General features: G+C 43.4%; 11 protein-coding genes across 11 annotated transcripts; 6 read left to right on the top strand and 5 right to left on the bottom strand.

Annotated features, from left to right (window-relative positions):
* Positions 1–5: 5 nt before the first annotated feature.
* V1512DRAFT_265709 (ankyrin repeat-containing domain protein) lies at positions 6–888 on the bottom strand. Its single transcript, XM_066916951.1, has one exon. The coding sequence runs from the start codon at positions 801–803 to the stop codon at positions 129–131; it is 675 nt and encodes a 224-aa protein (XP_066770262.1). The 5' UTR covers positions 804–888; the 3' UTR covers positions 6–128.
* V1512DRAFT_265703 (uncharacterized protein) lies at positions 883–2,104 on the top strand. The gene has a single exon (XM_066916950.1). The coding sequence runs from the start codon at positions 1,262–1,264 to the stop codon at positions 1,952–1,954; it is 693 nt and encodes a 230-aa protein (XP_066770261.1). The 5' UTR covers positions 883–1,261; the 3' UTR covers positions 1,955–2,104.
* V1512DRAFT_265700 (uncharacterized protein) lies at positions 1,795–2,795 on the bottom strand. The gene has a single exon (XM_066916949.1). It carries the CDS (start codon positions 2,704–2,706, stop codon positions 2,101–2,103), a length of 606 nt encoding a protein of 201 aa, XP_066770260.1. The 5' UTR covers positions 2,707–2,795; the 3' UTR covers positions 1,795–2,100.
* A 67-nt stretch (positions 2,796–2,862) lies between these two features.
* On the top strand, positions 2,863–4,875 carry V1512DRAFT_228221 (chaperonin Cpn60/TCP-1 family). Its single transcript, XM_066913889.1, has 5 exons — positions 2,863–3,118; positions 3,180–3,220; positions 3,269–3,529; positions 3,581–4,700; positions 4,748–4,875. Exons 1-5 carry the CDS (start codon positions 2,963–2,965, stop codon positions 4,811–4,813), a joined length of 1,644 nt encoding a protein of 547 aa, XP_066770259.1. The 5' UTR covers positions 2,863–2,962; the 3' UTR covers positions 4,814–4,875.
* A 772-nt stretch (positions 4,876–5,647) lies between these two features.
* On the top strand, positions 5,648–9,376 carry V1512DRAFT_272083 (sterol-sensing domain of SREBP cleavage-activation-domain-containing protein; the record flags this gene model as incomplete). Its single annotated transcript, XM_066917670.1, has 4 exons — positions 5,648–5,650; positions 5,703–6,608; positions 6,653–7,869; positions 7,894–9,376. The coding sequence occupies 4 exons, from the start codon at positions 5,648–5,650 to the stop codon at positions 9,374–9,376; spliced, it is 3,609 nt and encodes a 1,202-aa protein (XP_066770258.1).
* A 15-nt stretch (positions 9,377–9,391) lies between these two features.
* On the bottom strand, positions 9,392–10,516 carry V1512DRAFT_265692 (uncharacterized protein). Its single transcript, XM_066916948.1, has one exon. The coding sequence runs from the start codon at positions 10,479–10,481 to the stop codon at positions 9,447–9,449; it is 1,035 nt and encodes a 344-aa protein (XP_066770257.1). The 5' UTR covers positions 10,482–10,516; the 3' UTR covers positions 9,392–9,446.
* Positions 10,517–11,838, bottom strand: V1512DRAFT_265690 (ribosome recycling factor-domain-containing protein). The gene is made up of 3 exons (XM_066916947.1): positions 11,306–11,838; positions 10,941–11,259; positions 10,517–10,890 (listed from the first exon to the last, which is right to left on the bottom strand). The coding sequence occupies exons 1-3, from the start codon at positions 11,377–11,379 to the stop codon at positions 10,543–10,545; spliced, it is 741 nt and encodes a 246-aa protein (XP_066770256.1). The 5' UTR covers positions 11,380–11,838; the 3' UTR covers positions 10,517–10,542.
* Positions 11,839–11,842: 4 nt separating this feature from the next.
* Positions 11,843–13,057, top strand: V1512DRAFT_241591 (uncharacterized protein). The gene is made up of 3 exons (XM_066914264.1): positions 11,843–11,956; positions 12,003–12,145; positions 12,190–13,057. Coding segments are annotated over exons 1-3 (930 nt in total). The 5' UTR covers positions 11,843–11,954; the 3' UTR covers positions 12,975–13,057.
* On the bottom strand, positions 12,983–14,110 carry V1512DRAFT_265685 (DNA glycosylase). Its single transcript, XM_066916946.1, has 2 exons — positions 13,470–14,110; positions 12,983–13,426 (listed from the first exon to the last, which is right to left on the bottom strand). The coding sequence occupies exons 1-2, from the start codon at positions 13,994–13,996 to the stop codon at positions 13,054–13,056; spliced, it is 900 nt and encodes a 299-aa protein (XP_066770254.1). The 5' UTR covers positions 13,997–14,110; the 3' UTR covers positions 12,983–13,053.
* Positions 14,111–14,285: 175 nt separating this feature from the next.
* Positions 14,286–16,261, top strand: V1512DRAFT_46837 (uncharacterized protein). The gene is made up of 2 exons (XM_066918400.1): positions 14,286–14,367; positions 14,419–16,261. The coding sequence occupies exon 2, from the start codon at positions 14,625–14,627 to the stop codon at positions 15,918–15,920; it is 1,296 nt and encodes a 431-aa protein (XP_066770253.1). The 5' UTR covers positions 14,286–14,367; positions 14,419–14,624; the 3' UTR covers positions 15,921–16,261.
* Positions 16,262–16,395: 134 nt separating this feature from the next.
* On the top strand, positions 16,396–17,823 carry V1512DRAFT_210583 (uncharacterized protein; the record flags this gene model as incomplete). The annotated part of the gene is made up of 1 exon (XM_066913511.1): positions 16,396–17,823. One exon carries the CDS (start codon positions 16,396–16,398, stop codon positions 17,821–17,823), a length of 1,428 nt encoding a protein of 475 aa, XP_066770252.1.
* Positions 17,824–18,473: the final 650 nt, after the last annotated feature.

Raw genomic sequence — 18,473 nt, 5'->3', positions numbered from 1 at the left:
GCCCTAAATATTGTGCAATATTAATAACACCTTTAATCAACTTTTTGATTGTTCTTCAATTTATGCACAAATTTATTGATTTTTTTTAAAATAACTCCATAACCAATTCAAAAATATAATACACTCATCTATTCATCAAAATTATTTTCAAGCTCAACGCGCTTCCTAGTAACGTCAGAGCGTTCAGTCTCCAAGTTTCCTTCTGACAACTGCAGTCTCACAGCTTCTTCAACTAGATTTCGAATATCACTTTCAGACCCACCATCCTTTAACATCTGCTCAATCTTTTTCCTTCGCTCTGTAAACAAGGCATCATCAGAATTGTCGACATCTGCTACTTTCATTTGGATATTGGTACCGTCCGGAAGTGCTTCTTTAATCTTTTCTTCAAGTTCTTTGACTATATCACTTTCACCTTCTAGACTCTTTAAATAGGCCACAACTTCCTCTAACGGTTCGTCGTCTTCCTCGGCTTCTGCTTCAAACTTCTCTCTAGCAGTTAATCCTTCTACATTTTTGTGTTGCCAATCTGCATGCAATTCTTCAACAAGCACTTTTGCAGCATCCACAGTCTCAACCACAAACAAAGGCGTTTCTCCGTCTTGATCTGTGATATTAACGTCTCCTCCTGCTGAAGCGAGATATCGCAAAAGGTTCAAATGTGAATACGATGCAGCGGCATGTATTGGAGTGTATCCATAATGGTCTTTGTCGTTCGCAGTGTGCACCTTTGAATCTATTAGTGAACGCACAACCGTTAAATTGTTGTCTGACGCCGCTATCCATAAATTAGGAGCCGCCATTTGTATCTTTAATTGAAAGTAAGTGATTTGTAAAAAAGTGAAAAAATTAAATGCAACAAGCCGCGCGCATTTCAAATGTAAAAAAGCATCTTCCCCACAGTCAGATTCCCAATTATTATTCTCGTACTTATTGACATTTGACTGTATTATACCCTTCTGTGCACCTGTTCTATATTTCAAGTGATACTAATTAAACAAATGGTAAGATCTAAGATTTTTTTGCCCCACGAAGTGAATGAGATTGATTCAAATACGAAATGTAGTATTTCTCTAAGATTAATGCAACAAAACCATGAGTCGACTAACAAAATGAACTTAGCCATGGAAAGCAAACAGGTCTGTTCGGATGATGCAAAAATGCTTAAATCTGAGCAATCCTCTTTTTTGATGCTCTCACTCGATGTGCCCATGATGTTTTGGATACAACTGTGTTTGACTACTCGACTATCAACAATCAGATGGCAGAACTAGGAGTTTATACTTACAGACCGGACGTATTAGAATCGTTTGTAAGAGATACTTTAGCTCAGTTTAAACGGCTGCTTGAACATACGAACGGCGATCTTGAATACGTTCAGTTTTGGTCGCAGGAGTGGACAAGAGTGCTGACGGGAATTAAAGAGCAAGTAATTTTTTACGATCGCTTGGATGCGGATTTACTGAACGATTTACAAGTGTTTACCTGCAACAAAGATTCTGTCTTTGTGTCTGGCATATCTGAATCGAGTCTGGGTAGTTCTGATACTGATTATTCCGATTATCAAAGAACTAATTATGTCGAATCAGTTGCGGTGGCTAACAGCCATAGTCACGTTGAGAGCATGGGCTGGTTAGAACGTACGTCTCGGTCAGACCTGCTAAGAATAGCAGGACTAGGCGGCTTAAAAGTTCGAAGAACTAGAGAGCAACCGATTAACTATAAGCGACCAAGTATGCTGGATGAGTTTGGATCTAGTGGGCAACCTATTGATCACAACCAATCAGATACACGCGATAATTTTGAGAATCTAATAGCTATGCGAACCAAAACCCATACGAGCAATAGAAGACGACAGCGACAAAACAGTGCAGACAGAATGTATGCTGTGACAAAAATGCAGGAAAAACTTGCAAAACAACGGAAAGGCTCGTCGACGTTAAGAATACGTTAGACGAGTTGAGGAAGGGCTATCAACAAGATCTGAGTGTGACTGATGCTATAATCAGTTAACTCTTTATTATTTTGTTTATCTGTCTTGCTTGTATTATATTGAAGATACCATTCTGTTGGAGAACTTGCTGTGTTTATAGTAATTAATTATCTCCCAAAAACAGACTTGATTTTGTTTTTCCATGATGACATCAATGACCGACCCCAGCTTTGGTGTCTTATCGCGTCCAAGTTGTAGTACTCTTCTGTAAGAAACGCTGTATCATAAAGCGTTTGACTTTTAGGTGTAAAAAATCTTCTGCTTTGACTTATTTGAAAGTCGCTTCGTTCCCAACTTGGCGGGTGGGCCATTGAGTCGCAATCAGAACAGTGACAGGATGAGGACAGATTGATAGATGGAATTAGAGTATAGATCTTAAGGCCAGCGCGCCTTATAGCATGCACCACACTATTAACCAATCTCAGACCGAACCACGGAGTCGATCGTTCCGGATTGGTCTGGTACCTCCTGTCTTGGACCGAATCGGGATGTTGATTATTGTCACCGTGGAACACGACTTGTTCCTCCAGCAACTTATGCAAAGTACGAGGATTTAAAGAGTAAGCATTAGTAGTAAGATTCCATGCGACTGGACTTCCCGAGCCGCCTCGGTGAAGTTTAAGATAAGATTGCCAGTACCCAGCTTCAGAAAACTCATGATTGTCTTGTAACAGAGGATCAGTTAGATCCGTCATTCGAAGCCCTCGAGCCATTTCAGTACAAAAAAACAAATCCAACAAAACAAACAGTAAAAAATTAGAACAGAAACAGAGCAAATGCACCAAATGGCCGAGACTTGAAGGAGGTTTGTTTATATTGAAGATTCAAATAAGCAGTGGTGCGCCACTTTATGTGGCACAGCATCCACACACAACTTAAATAATTTTCTGCCTTGTTCCAACTTCAAGACGCGTCTCGAGTTTCAAAATTTGACCAGATTCGCATTTTTAGAAGCAGAAAAAGTGCGAAATGAATTTTGGAGGGCAAACACCGACAATTGTGGTGTTGAAGGAAGGAACAGACACGTCACAAGGAAGAGGACAGATTATTAGCAACATCAATGCATGTCTCGCGATTCAGGATACTATTCGTGCTACTCTTGGACCGCTTGGATCCGATATTTTGGTATGATTTTATTGAAGGGAATTGGCGTGATTGGTGTGCGGGAAACTGATTGAATGTCTAGATTGTTGGATCGAATGGAGAGACTACGATTTCAAATGACGGGTAAGTTGCGTGGATAATAAGATGTTAAGTACTTACAGTGACAAATAGTGCTACTATTCTCAAGCTACTCGACGTCGTTCACCCGGCTGCAAAAATACTGGTTGATATTTCACGTTCACAAGATGCTGAAGTTGGTGATGGTACTACAAGTGTTACAATTCTGGCAGGAGAGTTGCTTCGTGAGAGTAAATCTTTCATCGAAGAAGGTGTTTCGACCCATATTGTCACTAAAGGGTATCGGAAAGCCGCTCAATTAGCCGTCAACAAGATCAAAGAATTGGCTGTTCAGATTGATCGTGCAAATGAGACGTGAGATAGCATTGAGATGAGAGAGAAGTTTCACATGCTGACTGTATATAGTGAGTTTAGATCTTTATTGGAAAAGTGTGGTGCTACTGCGATGTCTTCGAAATTGATTAGCCAGAATTCTGATATTTTCACGAAAATGGCTGTCGATGCTGTTCTGTCATTAGATCAAGATGATTTGAACGAGAACATGATTGGTGTCAAGAAGATTCCTGGAGGTGGATTAGAGGATTCATTTCTAGTTAACGGTGTTGCGTTCAAAAAGACCTTTTCATACGCTGGATTTGAGCAGCAGCCAAAGGCATTTGTTGACCCCAAAATTATTTGCTTGAATGTCGAATTGGAATTGAAGGCCGAGAAGGACAATGCTGAGGTCCGAGTCGAACAGGTTTCAGAGTATCAGGCTATCGTTGATGCAGAGTGGAAAATTATTTACGACAAGCTAGAAGCGATCTACAGCACTGGTGCTAAGATTGTTTTGTCAAAGCTTCCAATTGGTGATTTGGCTACCCAGTACTTTGCAGATCGAGACATTTTCTGCGCTGGCCGTGTTGCTGCTGATGACATGGACCGTGTGGTTTCAGCTGTCGGTGGAAGTGTTCAGTCTACATGTTCTGACATCAAGCCGGAGTACCTTGGTACTTGTGAAAAGTTTGAGGAGCGTCAGATTGGCGGTGAACGATTCAACTTGTTTACGGGATGTCCGAAAGCAAAGACTTGCACGCTCGTTCTCCGCGGCGGAGCTGAACAGTTCATTGCCGAGGTTGAGCGATCCTTGCACGACGCAATCATGATCATCAAGCGGGCTGTCAAGAATAATCAAATTGTAGCTGGTGGTGGAGCAACAGAGATGGAGATTTCCAAATATCTCCGGGATTACTCACGGACTATTGCCGGCAAGCAGCAGTTAGTCGTGGCGGCGTTTGCGCGAGCACTGGAAGTTATTCCGCGACAGCTGTGCGACAATGCTGGATTTGATGCCACTGACCTTCTTAACCGTCTACGGATGCGTCACGCTCGAGGTGAGACATGGGCTGGCGTCGACTTTGACTCGGAAGATATTGCGGACAATTTCACGAAATTTGTGTGGGAGCCAGCGTTGGTCAAGGTTAACGCTATTCAATCTGCTGCCGAAGCTGCTTGTCTTATTTTGTCAGTGGATGAGACTGTAAAGGTACTTGTAATTTTTGCTTATGAAGAAGCTTTACTAAATATAAACAGAATGAAGAGAGTGCACAACCTCAAGCTCCACCACGAGGACGAGGAAGAGGTATTCCACGACGGTAGATTTAGCGAGTATATAGGATATCATGTTACATAGTAAATGCAAAAGTATTAAATTATGTCAATTAAGACTTGTTGCTATAAATTACGCGAAATAATGTAAAAACTATATAAACTAACCTATATAGTATTTACTCCTAGCAGTTTTTCACATTAAAATGATAAAACCGTCAATGAACATTCTTTGTATATTGTATATAACAGTTTACTATGAGATACCCAGAATAGGAAACATTAAAGATATTTGAACAACTGATTGACATAAATATCAAAGCACCCTGTTAAGCGCGATAACGGTGGTTCTGGTAGGTGGGCTAGTTGTTTTCGATCATATTTCTTAACGCTTCAACACTGGCAAAATTGACAAATTTATTTACCCACCTATTAGACTCGTCGCTCGGAAATTTGTGGAATTATGTAATTTACGTAAACTTACCTAATGCAATATTACCTACTGTGCTCAGTGAAAACATACTCCAAAACTGTGTTTTTGTAGCGGAATCCGGCAATTAATCGTTCCGAGTACACACCCATCTTAATTAACAACACTTTATACAACGTGGACTTAATTAAATTGGGTACAAATATACCAGATTGCTCCGCAGGACCTACAATGCCTTTTTTTCTATCATCATTGCAAAGGTATCACCAACATTCATAGTGTCAATAACAGACAGGATTTGCGTATTTTCGCATTGTTTTTTTGTCGTGCTTTTGAAGTGACGGTCAAACAATTCTAAACTTTGTATTGATATTCAGCGTCTGCCCATCGCCAGTTCAGTTGGAGAAGTCGACAAGTTGAGGTTCTTGCCAGTGGATGCGACTGGGCTTGTAGTCATGGTATGGTCCTTATTACTATTTATCACACAATTTAGTTAACAAAATATTCCAGCTCAGGACGATAGTCCTGGCTTTTTTTCGCGGGACAGGATATGCGAATGACCTAACTGCGACTCATAGTTTATATAGAATATTTCAAAAATATGCTGTTACTGTCGTTCAATCGCCTCAATCATTCATTCTTTGGACTGCGGTTCTCACATTAGCACTCTCATACCCAATTCTTTATGAACTCAGTCATAAACTGTTTAATTTACCAAGCCAGTCCGATTCTTCGTCCTGGCTTTCATACGACTCTGGTACTCAATCATTGCTATGTGATACTTCAGGAGTAATACCCGATATTTCTGTCAGACAAGCGTACATTAAGGGCGGTGCTTTAACTTCAAATCAAGAAGTGTTTGATTTAGCATGGAAAATTCAGAACAAATTGGTAGATGGGATCCCATTGAGCGATTGTGTTCTGCTGTCTCCAACTGCATATTGGGATAATTCATTGGCAAACTTCAGAGATGATCCCAATCACATTCTTACAATCAACAATCATATTCACGATGTCACTCTTAATCCATATAAAAGTCATGGTAACGTTGTCCCACCACAGTCTGTTTTTTCAAGACTACATAGAAGAGATGATCACACAGTCACGTTTGATGCTCTTATTATTTCATTATTTTACAGAGCAGATGCAAAAGTTTCAAACAAAACAATCACAGAATTATGGGATAACAACGTCAAGTCGGCTCTAGATACCCTCAGCAAAGAGTGCGACGTTCACTCCAGCAAAGGACAAAAAGCAAAAGTCAAATTTATTCACAAGTTGACGCCAATGACATGGCGAGGAAACACTTTATTAGCACTGAGTTATGTGTGTCTCGCAATCTATGTCGTTTTGTCTTTAAAACAAGTTAAAGCTATTCGATCTCGTACTGGATTACTAATTGCATTTGTGGTTGAGGTATGTTTACTTTCTTTTTTTGGAAAATTGTTCTAATGATAAAGATGTTGCTTTCGTTAGCAGGTGCAACAACAACAGTACAGTTTTTTCAACTCGAAATGGCTACAATTCCACTACAAGCATTCCCATTCATGTTTGTGGTCGTTAGTACAGAGAACATGTTTCGGTTAGTGAACTCGCTAAGTTACACTGCACCCGAGCAACCCGCCACAGTCAGAATTGGTACCGCATTAGGCAAAGTTGGATTTTTGTCGTCTGTATCGGTTGGTGTCAATGTCTGTCTATTGTTTGTTGCAATGTTATTGTGCGCGGCTCCAGTCAGACAATTTTGCTTTTTTTCAATCGTTGCGATCGTGATTGATTTTTTTCTGCATATGACTTATTTCATGGCAGTTCTGTCTATCGATGTGCGCAGGTTGGAGCTTGAGGATTTGATCTCAACTAGCCGCACACCGAGCATCGAGACTGACGATTCCGACGAAGAAGAGGAACTCATAAAGGTCGGTATATCGTGGAATCTGTTTCCAAAAGTCGCGGCTTTTTTTTCTCAAGGAAATGTTCCGACGACGACAACGGCTGGGACAGTGCTTTTGGGATGCTACATTTTACTAATGCAAATTCATTATGCCGGTGACGTAGACTACATGTCTATCGTTCGAATTCTGCGATGGAAAAATAGCGACGCAGGTCGAACTACTTCGGCAATCAATTACACGGCTGTCCCAGCTAGTGAGTGGGTGGCATTGCGATGGCTTCAGGTACATGAGCATTTGATCGGTGACGATGTATTCGCTACGCTGCTACCGGAGCGGTCATCATTTGCAATCCAGTTTTACGCGCCGGACACGTTTACTTTGAAATCAGCGACAGAAGGCGTTGCCAAATCGGTGTCGACTTCTGCTGCAGGATACTTTGTACGGTTCATGGCGGTCATTAGTGTTGTTGCTCTTACAACAGCGCTGCTGCTTGAGTATATGCTGCGAAACGTGCGAGACGAACACACATCGGACCTAAAGATTAATTCAAACCCTGTGTTTGTAACCAAAGATTTATCAGGCTATCATAGCCTGGACGTTGTTCGCTTGGCTACGTGCACGACCGGCACAGTGGCTTCAGTCGGGTTAGATCACAAGCTTTTGCTGTGGCAGGTGAATTCGCGCCGGAGACACGCGCCTACGAAAGTGCCACTACCGGCCGACGCGTGGCCAGTGACTAACGTCGAATTGGATTCCGACGGCCGATTTTTGGCGGTGTGCACTCGGTCAGGGGCTGTGCACTGCTGGAGTATAGCTGCGGCTCGGTTTACGTGGCAAGTAAAATTGTCCGGATTAATCAACACGGCTCCATGCGCGGTTCTGTTTTTGACAGAAAAAGTGCCGGGTATGGTGACAAAAGTAAACATGGTGATTGTTGGTCGGAACGGCGTGCTATACCAGATTGCGACCGATTCCGGTGGAGCTGTGTTTGAACATAGAATATCGGACGTACCGCTAGTTGCGGCAAAGACGCTGTTCACGCCACGACTACCGAAGCGGATAGTGTCGTGCAGCCGAGAAGGGTTTGTGACAATCACCATGCTGGTTCGGACGACGTGGATGACACACAATCTCGATCTACGGCCGAGTGTGATTATCGCAATGGAGCAGCAGTCTTTGCCGGTGGAGGAACAAGCTGAGCGAGTAAAGGCACGGGAGCTGCCGTCGTTGATTCCGTTACCTCAGATTGGCATGGTCTTGCGCGCCCGAGGGATTTACGTCGACATGATTGACGTCCAGACCGGGACAATTGTGAAGGAGTTTCAAGTTGCGCCGTACCGGCGAGGTACACTTCGCGCATTTCACGATCAGCCACAGCATTGTCCGTTTTGTGGCTGTTCGACGGTGGGCACGCTGTGTATTTTGTACAGCGAGAAAGAGACGGGGAGGCTGGTCATGCACTCTTTTGTGAACAGCAACAAAGCACGACGGAATATTTGTCTTCGAGTCGAGCGAGATCCGCGAGAGAAGCGATGTATCGGTTTTGAAGGCGTGACGGAGCGACAGCACTGGCTTGAAGACGCGGCTGGGTGGGAAGTGACAGACATTAATATTGTGATGGGTATTCGGCGTAAGAAAGTGCTTGAATCCGAGCTCGTGGGTGGAGAGATTAAGGACGAGCGAGCCGGGTTGCGGGCGCGTCGGAGACGTGGTGTGAGTGAGCATGTGCCGAAACTGTTTGCGAAACCGGATGATGAATGGGAAGGCTGGACGATGAGCATGGACGGCACTGTTGCGACGTACGAGTTACGGCCGGAAGAAGTATCGCGAGAGAGATTTTCACGGTCGCGCACGCGACGGCGGCCGGAATCATCAGACGAGGATGCTGAGCGAAGTTCGACGCCTAGTGGCAGCAGCAGTCGGAAACGGCATCACCGGAACCAGCATGAGGCAGTACCGGTTCGAGACGAGCAAAATCTGCTTATGTCGCACCTTGGCCCTGTTGCGAAGCTTGGACACCGGTCGTCGGTGGTTGGGTTTGGAAACACGGTGAAGGTGTTATACTTTGACAAAGCAGAAATTATTAGTCCTGCGGAGACGGACGTGGATGAGGATGATGTCGGGCTAGCGTATGTGAGCAGTCGACGGCGGCGTGCAGATCGGCGGTCGAATAGCAAAGGCAGTTTTGGATCTGTTGGAGCGTCACCTAATTCTCGATTATCAATGCGGCCTGCAGGGAGGCTGATGAGTGGTGGACGAGGAGGATTAATGAGCGGAGGAGCAAGATTTTGAGTTGTTTTATAGTGACTCAAGTGCATTATGCATTTGATACTGTACACATAACTGTAATTATATTAACATGTTACTGTATTGATGAGAAGGCGTCTTCAATTCCTTGAGAAGAAAACTTCCACTTTTTTGCATATGGCTTTGATCTGTTGCGCAAAGTTTCCAGCGTTTTAAACTCTAGCTCACGATTTACGGCGGCTTTTTGGCGTTTATAGTATGATGCCTTTGAATGGATTGAGTTGACGACAGTGGAGTTCCAGTGTTCGGCAGTGCATGCGTAAGTTGAATCTGCATGCTCAGTCAATTGAGTCGCAGTCTCAGGACAGACCACATGTTCGAACGTCCTTTCCCAAGTGTCTTCCATGTGCGCATATTTTAGAAAGTCTTGAGCCAGATTGCGAGAGTCAACCAGGCGTTGCAATTGTTTTCTGGCATCGTAGGCACGGAGCCCGTACTTTATATCCTGACCCCAGAACTCACGTATAATAGGCACGTTATAGGGACCCTGTAAGTATGTGATTATTGGTGTACGCGGACTTGAGTTTAAGAATCTTTTTTGGCGGGTGTGAAGAAACTTGTCGCGCTTCTGTAAAAATTCAGATACCAGCGCTCTTGCTGACTCGTCATCGATTCCAGGCACTTTTGACTTGATTGACGGCATGAACCTCATAATTTTTGAGTTTTGTCTTTGCCATGCTCTGTATTTCTGGTCGACTTCGTATGACCGCCGAGGGTTGCGTCTGTACTTGACCAGATTGAAGCTGTTGTATTTGATCATTGCGCGTTTGCCGTCAATGTCAGAGCGTAATCTGTCGAGCGATACAGCATCATGTTTCCAGGCCGCAAGCCGGAGGAGTTTTTCTTTTTCGTAAGAGCGGTTCAGAATCACAGTGCATCTGGTGAAGGAGGTGTAGATTCTGTTACGGCGGAACGAGCGACGAATGTATTCGCGTAAGAGATCAGCGTCTAGCTTAGATAGAAGTGATGACCGCCGTAATTGATCTGAATGGTGGAGAAGTGCACGGTACAGCCGAAGGACTGGACGAGTGTGAGTCTGTAGTTTTGAAAAGTCGATTGTCATTAGAAAGGCAGAGATCATATGGCACATCAAGATATACGGCACTACAAAGTATATCTACGACTGTGTATATACAACATATTAATTAACACTACGCCTTCATGACGGCATCAATTGCTTCTTCCTGAATTTTATGTAGTTTTGTCTGGTAATCCTTATTGAACTTTTCAATTTGGGATTCAAGTTTAGCAGTCGCGTCTTTGCTATAAGACGCCTGCTTCATTTTTTTGACTGCTTGCATTGCATGTTGTCGTTCATTATGAACAGACGTCGTTCGTGCGGTTTCTACAATATGCTTGACGTCCTTTGCCAGACCGTCTCGATATTCTCTCGTCATTGGAGGGATAGGGATCAATAAGTTCTGAGGGTTGGAAGGGTCAGGCTGAGGATTCATGTTTAAACCAGCAGATAGAATAGCTGAAGAGATTGGTTTAAGCATCTTGCTAACTTTAGTTATTGGCCTGCGTAAAAAACGAACATAGTACATACATCGGGGTCATACACAGAGACCAGGATATTTCTGCCGTTCCTGATGCTGACCTGGCATTGCTCTTCTATTTTTGTATCATAAGTATCAACAGTAAACTTGATTGCTTTTAATGTGTTCAATCTTGATTTGCCTTGTCGTAAATCAGATATCAGAGACCTCGCATTAGTCAAGATCTTTTCACATGCATCTTTAAATTCACTCGGATTATACGCTTCCACTACTTCTTCTTCTTCATTTTCTTCTTCTTTTCGTGATTTTTTGTCTTTTTTTTTGTAAGAGACTCGAGTCGTTGTGAACAGTCGAGACGGTAATAACAACCTGGCATGTTAGACCTGTAGTAGTACTTTTATTATGCCAAACATACGTATTATGATTTGTTCCCCGAGGAAATACAAGTTGTAGTCGTGTTAAAACTGATGAGACTCTTTTTATGCTCATTCTTGTCGAATTTCAAGCAGTTTTGATGGCCAAATAGGAGGAAGGTGAATTGTGGAATGATAATTACTCTAATTGAATCCTAGTAAACAATTAAAGCGCATATTTTACACGTGAAAATATCAATTGAAATGCTACTTTTATGCCTACTTTTATTGATGTATTATATTTATATATGGTAGTTATGGGAGCCAGATGATGTGGTAGATCTAATAGTGTTCGGGTTATTCGTATTCGTATTCGGATTGACTAGGATTCGGATCCCGCAACAGCTCGACTTTAGAAACAAAATTGATTATAAAATCATTACAATTATAACGCGGAAAATAAATAAAGCGCATATATATATATATATCGTGTAACACGTAAAATACCACAGAGTAGGACGAGTAGAAAGGTGAGCCCACTATAAATCCGAATACGAGAATATAACGCCACCAGATCCGAGCTGATCCGAGCGTCTCGGTCTTTTGCCTGTCGAGACACACCACTCGCGTTTCCTTTTATCTCGTCGTGTCCGCTCCTTTTGTTTGCCTCTTTTTGCGTTTTCAACATCATTCTTTCTTGTTTGTATCAAAATGTATGTATTAAACACGTTAAATGGAATTTCTTGCTGATTATTGAAGGTCCGAGTATAACTTTACTGTGGCAGCGCCGACTTACTTAGAGACATTCAAGAACGTGTCTGAAGTCTATGGAGATTTGAACTACATCGAACGTTTATGGGCAGCATGGTACGCGTATATGCAGAATGATGTTCTTGCTACTGGTGCGTGTTATTTTAGCATAAATGAGTGCAAAACTAATAGTTAGGCTTAATGACATTTGCCATCCATGAAATTTTTTACTTTGGACGATGTCTGCCGTGGTTCATTATTGATTTCATTCCTTATTTCCACAAGTACAAGATTCAGGGAAACAAGGTAAACTCACTTGCAGTGCAATGGCAATGCGCGTCCTCGGTTTTGTTGTCCCATTTCACAGTCGAGCTTGCTCAGATTTGGTTCTTCCACCCAATCTGCGCTTATTTTGGCATGTCGCACGATGTTCCCTTCCCGTCTGTCATGACCATGTTTTACCAAATTGCAATCTTCTTCTGCCTCGAAGATTCATGGCACTACTGGAACCATAGACTGTTGCACTACGGACCATTTTACAAGTACATTCACAAGCAGCATCATCTGTACGCCGCTCCGTTCGGTCTTGCTGCTGAATACGCGTCCCCTATCGAAGTCATGATTCTTGGACTTGGCACCATAGGTTCGCCAATTTTGTGGTGTGCTCTCACCAAGAACTTGCACATCTTCACGGTCTACATCTGGATTGTGCTCCGTCTGTTCCAGGCTGTTGACGCTCACTCAGGATACGAGTTCCCTTGGTCGCTGCACCATTTCTTGCCATTCTGGGCTGGAGCTGAGCATCACGATGACCATCACCGATATTTCATTGGTAACTACGCTTCGTCTTTCAGATGGTGGGATTTCATTTTGGATACCAACTCTGGACCCAAGGCTAAAGCCGACAGACTTGCACGACAAAAGGCAAAGGAAGAGAAGATCGCTCGGAAGGAGGCCGCAAAGTCTAAGAAGACGCTGTGAATAAGTTTAGCGAGTAGTAGATTTTTTTTAGATATTAGGGGGGGCAATTGTATTTTTATTTGATTTAACATATTACATTTCAATCTGTAATTGGGACAATCACGTCTGACGCTCGCCACATGTACCACATGAACAAACTTCTATATGGTCTGAATGGTTCTGACCGTTCAATCATTTCTTGCTCAGTCATGTATTTGAACTTGCCCTTTTTGCCTTTAGCAAGCGCGATGTTTTTTCCTGCCCAAACAGCCATTCCACGTTGAACGCCCAAGTCGCCAATCGAGAAGACGTCTGGCCGTTTGAGCGCAAATATCAAAAACATTTCAGCCGACCAAACTCCCAGCCCCCTGACTTTGACTAGTAACTCTATGACTTCATCATCAGATAAAGTTGTCAATGCGTGTGGGTTAATTTCGCCGGAGTTGAACTTTGCTGCTAAATCTAAAACGTATCTGGACGTTAGTCCTAATGTCGTGTAATGTTTAAACAACTTACTCTGCCTTGCGACCCGATAAACCAGCTGCACGTAACGTTGGGATGTCTTGTGTCAAAACCTGAGCGGGTGAAGGGAAAGTGTATCGCGAATCAAACAAATCGATAAATCGCCGTTTGATTGATTTCGCTGCTGCTCCTGATATTTGCTGGGAGATTATGCTTGACATCAGAGACTCGAATGGGTCGACTGGTGTTTCGAGATTGTTAAAAAGCTCGCATTTATGCTTACTTTCCAGTTCAATGAATCGTGGGTCTATTGATACTAAATGAGCTAAAGCTGATGTGAATGTGAAGTCTTCGGTATGTGTTTTTGGAATGATCAAGTCATTTAATGAGACACGATTGTTGACGACTTTAACGACAGTTGTTGTGTCTTGATCTATTTCAGTCTTTATAAGTTCTACCACAGGAAGTTCTAGTTTCGTTTTGCGAGTAGTAGTCGAAGCTCGTTTAGTGACTTTAAACACATCTTTTATAACTGTAGATGATGAAGATGATCTGGTTATTCGTTGTGATAATTGAGCCATGACGATGGTTAAAGATCTACAAATTTTATGTTTTTGTATATCTTATTATGGTAAGTGGAACAAGATGTCTTACAAATTCCCGGCATAAGACAAGGGCTGTCGCTCAAAATCTTGTGTTACATAAGGCTCGGAATTTACCTTTTTAACGTACACGCATACGAAACACCCCCTTTGCTTGTTCGAATTCGTATTTTTGCTATGAAAAGAAAGTTACGCAGGATCTCCCTTTTAGTCTGTTCGAGCTTTTTGACGTGATTTTGTTCAAAATAGATAATTTTATTTGCCGAAATCTGCCGATGATAATATGTATTGTTTTCTTAAGATTATAAATGATATATAATTTGTGCCCTTCAATTATGTAATATATATATATATAAAAATATTAGTCTCTTTTTTTTATAGAAAATAATATATCGACAGACCAGTTGTGGTGGCTGGAACCTCTCAGGCTGACATAAAAATAGACATAAAAGGTTATGAAGTTTGCTGCTGCATACCCATACCCCCCCTCTCTCACTTAAAACTTCACTGACTTATTTATTCTTTTTCCCGTAGTCTTCCCTTTTATTTTAACAAAGAAAAGAAACCAGTTTGTTAGTAATAGTCGGCGGAATGTCGTCTTGATCTTATGATGGACCCAACTAGATCAAATCACGTCAGACATGTCCCGCATTCACCTTCGTTCCGTTCATTTCCTCGGTCGAGCCCGGTTCTCGATCAGCCAGTCAAGCAGCAAAGTGAGAGTTTGTACAGCAACCGCCGTAGATCAGACACTGGCGACAACACAGTGCCCTCTCTGTCTCGATCGCGATCATGGTCATCGCAGTCACTACCTTCTTCGCCATCATTGCCTTCGTCGCCGTCACTACCTTCGTCGCCAGTCATTTTACAGCACAGGACAATGTCAGACAGGGCTATTGACTACGCTCCTCAACAAACCCAACTAGGATCTAACGTCTATCAGCAATCGTACGTCAACTCTCCGAGGATGTACACGCATGCACCCAACCCATCAGTGACTCGAGCTCAATTAGATCAAGTTACTCCTAGATACAGCCCTCAAGTGCGAGCTCAGGCTCAATTACGTCATGTCCGACACTCATCATTAGATTCATCGCTTTCGACATCGTCTGGGAGTAGTGCTCCAAGCTCTGATGGCAGACATGGGTCTCCTTTAGGTGGTAATCGGATCGAGCGGGTATCTCCAGTGGTGCAATACCAGATGCCTCAATTAAGATCGCAAGACAACGTCGAAAAGGAGGAAAAGGAGGAAAAGGAGGAAAAGGAGGAAAAGAAGAGCAGTCGGCTAAAGAAGGCGTTATCGTTCATTGCACCTGCAGAAGAGAATGACAACGTGTTTGAGTACGATTTCAGCGACGAGTCAATCTACCACAACCGCAAAAACCAAACCGACGACTCCAACTCGGTTGCATCGACCGCGTCTTCGATTTCAAAAGCATTCAGAAGAATGTCACGGATGGGGTCATCGAGAAAGTCTAGTTCTACAATCGCGACTGCAGACGACGTGGACCAAGACGAACAGGTTTTTGAGATTAAACATGAGCCGGTGAAGAAAGCAGTGGCCCTAAGAAGCATACTGAAACAACCGTCTGAACTGAACTTGTCTGTGCCTCAACTTTCAAGAGAGGTCTCTGCTCTGCCCCAAACCTCGTCTGTGCCACACGCTTCCTCGATCCATCGTCGATATCGCTCCCTTCCACCAACGTCAGTCTCATTCTCACCGCGAATCGAAATTTACACCACATACCATGCTGGTGAGTACGACCGCAAGATCCCGGATATGGTTCCGTTTTCAACGTATCCGGTCTGGATGATTGCTCAAATCAAAGAAGAAATGAATATATACAAAAGAATGGAAATGCAGATTCACCAAGATTCGCACGCAAACACGTGCTACTATTAATGACCGTTCACGATGCAGGGACAATTGCATGGGCCCGGTGTTTTTACTTGTTTAATTTTTAATTAGATTTATTTTAATATGTGCATTCTAATACTATGACAGGAACGGCGGAGCAACTGAACAGGTAAAACAGTAAATATAAAGTCTGGTTTAAGGTTTGAAGAACGTGCGGCTCGATAACGCCACTCAAATTGTGTCTGTAGGATTTACTTACTAGATTGATTACATGTACTTTTGCATTGAGATCTAAAGAATTTTACCAGGCACATGGCAAATGCTAGTTACGCGTCATTAAGTTTTTTTTTTGGATTTAAAACGCGTGAATTGACATAAATTTAGTCGAGATTTAATGTCGATGGGAGATAACAGATACCGAGCCGCACATCGTTTATTGTTGTACCGACAAGGTGTATTAATTGCCCCCGGGAACAAGCTAATTCTATAACCAAGTCAACTAATGACTAAAAAAGTGAAAATGGACACAAAAAAACTGGAAAATTTGCCTTTAGAAGTTTACTGGAGAATTTGCTGGCATGTCCCGTCAAAGTCCCAACTGTCACTCGCGAGCCGTCACATGCACACAGTCACTATTCCTGAGTTGTTCAGGTCGGTTAAGTTCAAGGCCGAGGACAGCGCGACATTAGCACAGCGGTTTGCGAACGTGGTCAAGTACGCAAATTTAATTAGACGCGTGACTGTGAGTTCGTCGACATTGTTTACGATTGAACAGGCTGAAGATGAAATGGTCGCGTCTGTGATCGGAACGCTGGACAGAGTGTTTTCATTTGAATGGAACGCGTGCACTATTACTCTGTCACGACAAATATTAAGTGCAGTTTTAGCCCTTCCTGAATTAATATACATACAGACCTGTTCTGTCCCGGTCGGAGTTCAGGTCAAACAAATGAACACTTTAAAGTCAATAAGACTGTTAAGGCTGCGGTCGCTGGATGAAGCAGAAGTAGTAAACGGTTTAATCAGACACTCACCGGCTTTGACAAGACTCAGCATCAGAGTAGCGGAACCGAACGAGCTGAATGTCGACACCGAGTCTGCGACCATGTTTCTGCCTGTACTGTTTGAAGGAATTAGTGGTTTAGATTTAGAGACACTGGCGCTGTTTAACTTTGCAAGACTGGATATCAATTATCTGAGTCATTGCGTTAGGTTTGAAAATTTGACCACGCTGCGTCTCGACAGTAGTGACCCGTTCGTGCACTCGGCCGTGTCCGAGTCACTCAAGTTCCCGTCCGCTATGCGCACGCTCGACCTTACGTTTGGCCGGTCTGCGGTCTCATACGATGGTGCACCACTGTTAACTGTTCTGTGTCGCGACCTCCGCTCGGTCGAGAACTTGAATCTCAAGTTCTTGTGCGCCCCACTTGCCCACGACCACGTGCTGGACACCATTGTGGCGCCGCTGGTGCTGAACTTGAGCGCACTCCCGTTCAAACTGCGGAAACTCTCGCTCCACGTCTGGTCTATCTCGTCAGGACACTATCTTTTGCTTGCACCGTGGTCGCTCAATCACCTCGACACTCTCGCCCACTCAGTCTCAGGCTCGAATTTGCGCTCGCTCGCGCTCGACCTCAGCCGGAACGCGACTCCATTCCAAGACCTGATTGACCATCTCGGACCACTGAAATCTCTCCGCGAGCTGTACGTGAACTACGCACCGTCATTTTACTACGGCACAGGCATTTACGACATTTGCAGACGCGAGGCAATGGCGCTTAAGACTGCTCTGCCAGGACTAGAATTAATCTGGCTGAACTCGGTCGAACTCAAGATGCCGGTGAGGAAAAGATTGAAAGGTTGGGACGACCAGTACGATGAACATGTTGGCGACGAGTATTTCGCTGACGATAATAATTTTCATGTGTTTGCCAGCCGCTTGTTTTAGCTAGACTTGCATTGTTGATTATCTTAGAACTGATACACTTAATAGAAAACTTAATAAGAACATTTAATAAGGTGTGTACAGAGCTTACTTGATAAGTCAGAGATTATTCTGAGTCTTTCTCAATCTCAGTATGCTCAGCTTCCCACCCGACCTTCTCGGTGACAAGGTTGCGCTCAATACCAGCTGCGCAAAGACAGGCGTAGCCCTTAAACTTTTTGGTCGGCTACCTGGCATCAAACATCTCGTCGAGTTCTTCCAACGGGCAAGTTTTAATTAAGTTCGGGCAAGAAAAGTACATGCACGTCACACCGACAACGGCCAGACCCGCGTAAATAAACACGATCCTGCCTTCTAGTTCGCCGTATTTCTTGTATTGCACGTACGGATTGATAAACACCATCCGAAGTGACAACGCGAACGAACTCAAAGTCGAAAGCGCGACTTTTTTTTTTTTGCTGCTGCATCGCAATCTCGCCGGTCGTGACCCACGTGCAGGGAGGGACTCTACGACAGCGAGTAGCATACTTCCCAAAGTACAAAAAATACAACGCACGCAATCTGCTTCGCGCGCGTAATATTTATACCCTTGGCGCAGATCCCGCCAATACTGAAGAAGCAGGACGCCAATTCCGCCAAGGATAAACAACGGC

The sequence above is a fragment of the Lipomyces arxii genome (genome assembly GCF_038497795.1).
Source record: "Lipomyces arxii strain Phaff 12-163 unplaced genomic scaffold V1512scaffold_15, whole genome shotgun sequence".
Classification (NCBI taxonomy): domain Eukaryota; kingdom Fungi; phylum Ascomycota; class Lipomycetes; order Lipomycetales; family Lipomycetaceae; genus Lipomyces; species Lipomyces arxii.
The sequence above is the reverse complement of the archived record's forward strand: the minus strand, read 5'-3'. Positions and strand labels throughout refer to the sequence as shown.

What these genes read in the sequence shown, in the direction of transcription:
- V1512DRAFT_265709 (XM_066916951.1), bottom strand. Translation starts at nt 803, where the DNA reads ATGGCGGCTCCTAATTTATGGATAGCGGCGTCAGACAACAATTTAACG.
- V1512DRAFT_265703 (XM_066916950.1), top strand. Translation starts at nt 1,262, where the DNA reads ATGGCAGAACTAGGAGTTTATACTTACAGACCGGACGTATTAGAATCG.
- V1512DRAFT_265700 (XM_066916949.1), bottom strand. Translation starts at nt 2,706, where the DNA reads ATGGCTCGAGGGCTTCGAATGACGGATCTAACTGATCCTCTGTTACAA.
- V1512DRAFT_228221 (XM_066913889.1), top strand. Translation starts at nt 2,963, where the DNA reads ATGAATTTTGGAGGGCAAACACCGACAATTGTGGTGTTGAAGGAAGGA. An exon ending in CGCTTGGATCCGATATTTTG is followed by an intron (nt 3,119 to 3,179) that starts GTATGATTTTAT and finishes TTGAATGTCTAG; the next exon opens with ATTGTTGGATCGAATGGAGA. An exon ending in ATTGATCGTGCAAATGAGAC is followed by an intron (nt 3,530 to 3,580) that starts GTGAGATAGCAT and finishes GACTGTATATAG; the next exon opens with TGAGTTTAGATCTTTATTGG.
- V1512DRAFT_265692 (XM_066916948.1), bottom strand. Translation starts at nt 10,481, where the DNA reads ATGTGCCATATGATCTCTGCCTTTCTAATGACAATCGACTTTTCAAAA.
- V1512DRAFT_265690 (XM_066916947.1), bottom strand. Translation starts at nt 11,379, where the DNA reads ATGAGCATAAAAAGAGTCTCATCAGTTTTAACACGACTACAACTTGTA. An exon ending in CGGGGAACAAATCATAATAC is followed by an intron (nt 11,260 to 11,305) that starts GTATGTTTGGCA and finishes CTAACATGCCAG; the next exon opens with GTTGTTATTACCGTCTCGAC. An exon ending in TCTCTGTGTATGACCCCGAT is followed by an intron (nt 10,891 to 10,940) that starts GTATGTACTATG and finishes AAAGTTAGCAAG; the next exon opens with ATGCTTAAACCAATCTCTTC.
- V1512DRAFT_241591 (XM_066914264.1), top strand. An exon ending in GAATGATGTTCTTGCTACTG is followed by an intron (nt 12,146 to 12,189) that starts GTGCGTGTTATT and finishes ACTAATAGTTAG; the next exon opens with GCTTAATGACATTTGCCATC.
- V1512DRAFT_265685 (XM_066916946.1), bottom strand. Translation starts at nt 13,996, where the DNA reads ATGGCTCAATTATCACAACGAATAACCAGATCATCTTCATCATCTACA. An exon ending in TTATCGGGTCGCAAGGCAGA is followed by an intron (nt 13,427 to 13,469) that starts GTAAGTTGTTTA and finishes ACTAACGTCCAG; the next exon opens with ATACGTTTTAGATTTAGCAG.
- V1512DRAFT_46837 (XM_066918400.1), top strand. Translation starts at nt 14,625, where the DNA reads ATGATGGACCCAACTAGATCAAATCACGTCAGACATGTCCCGCATTCA.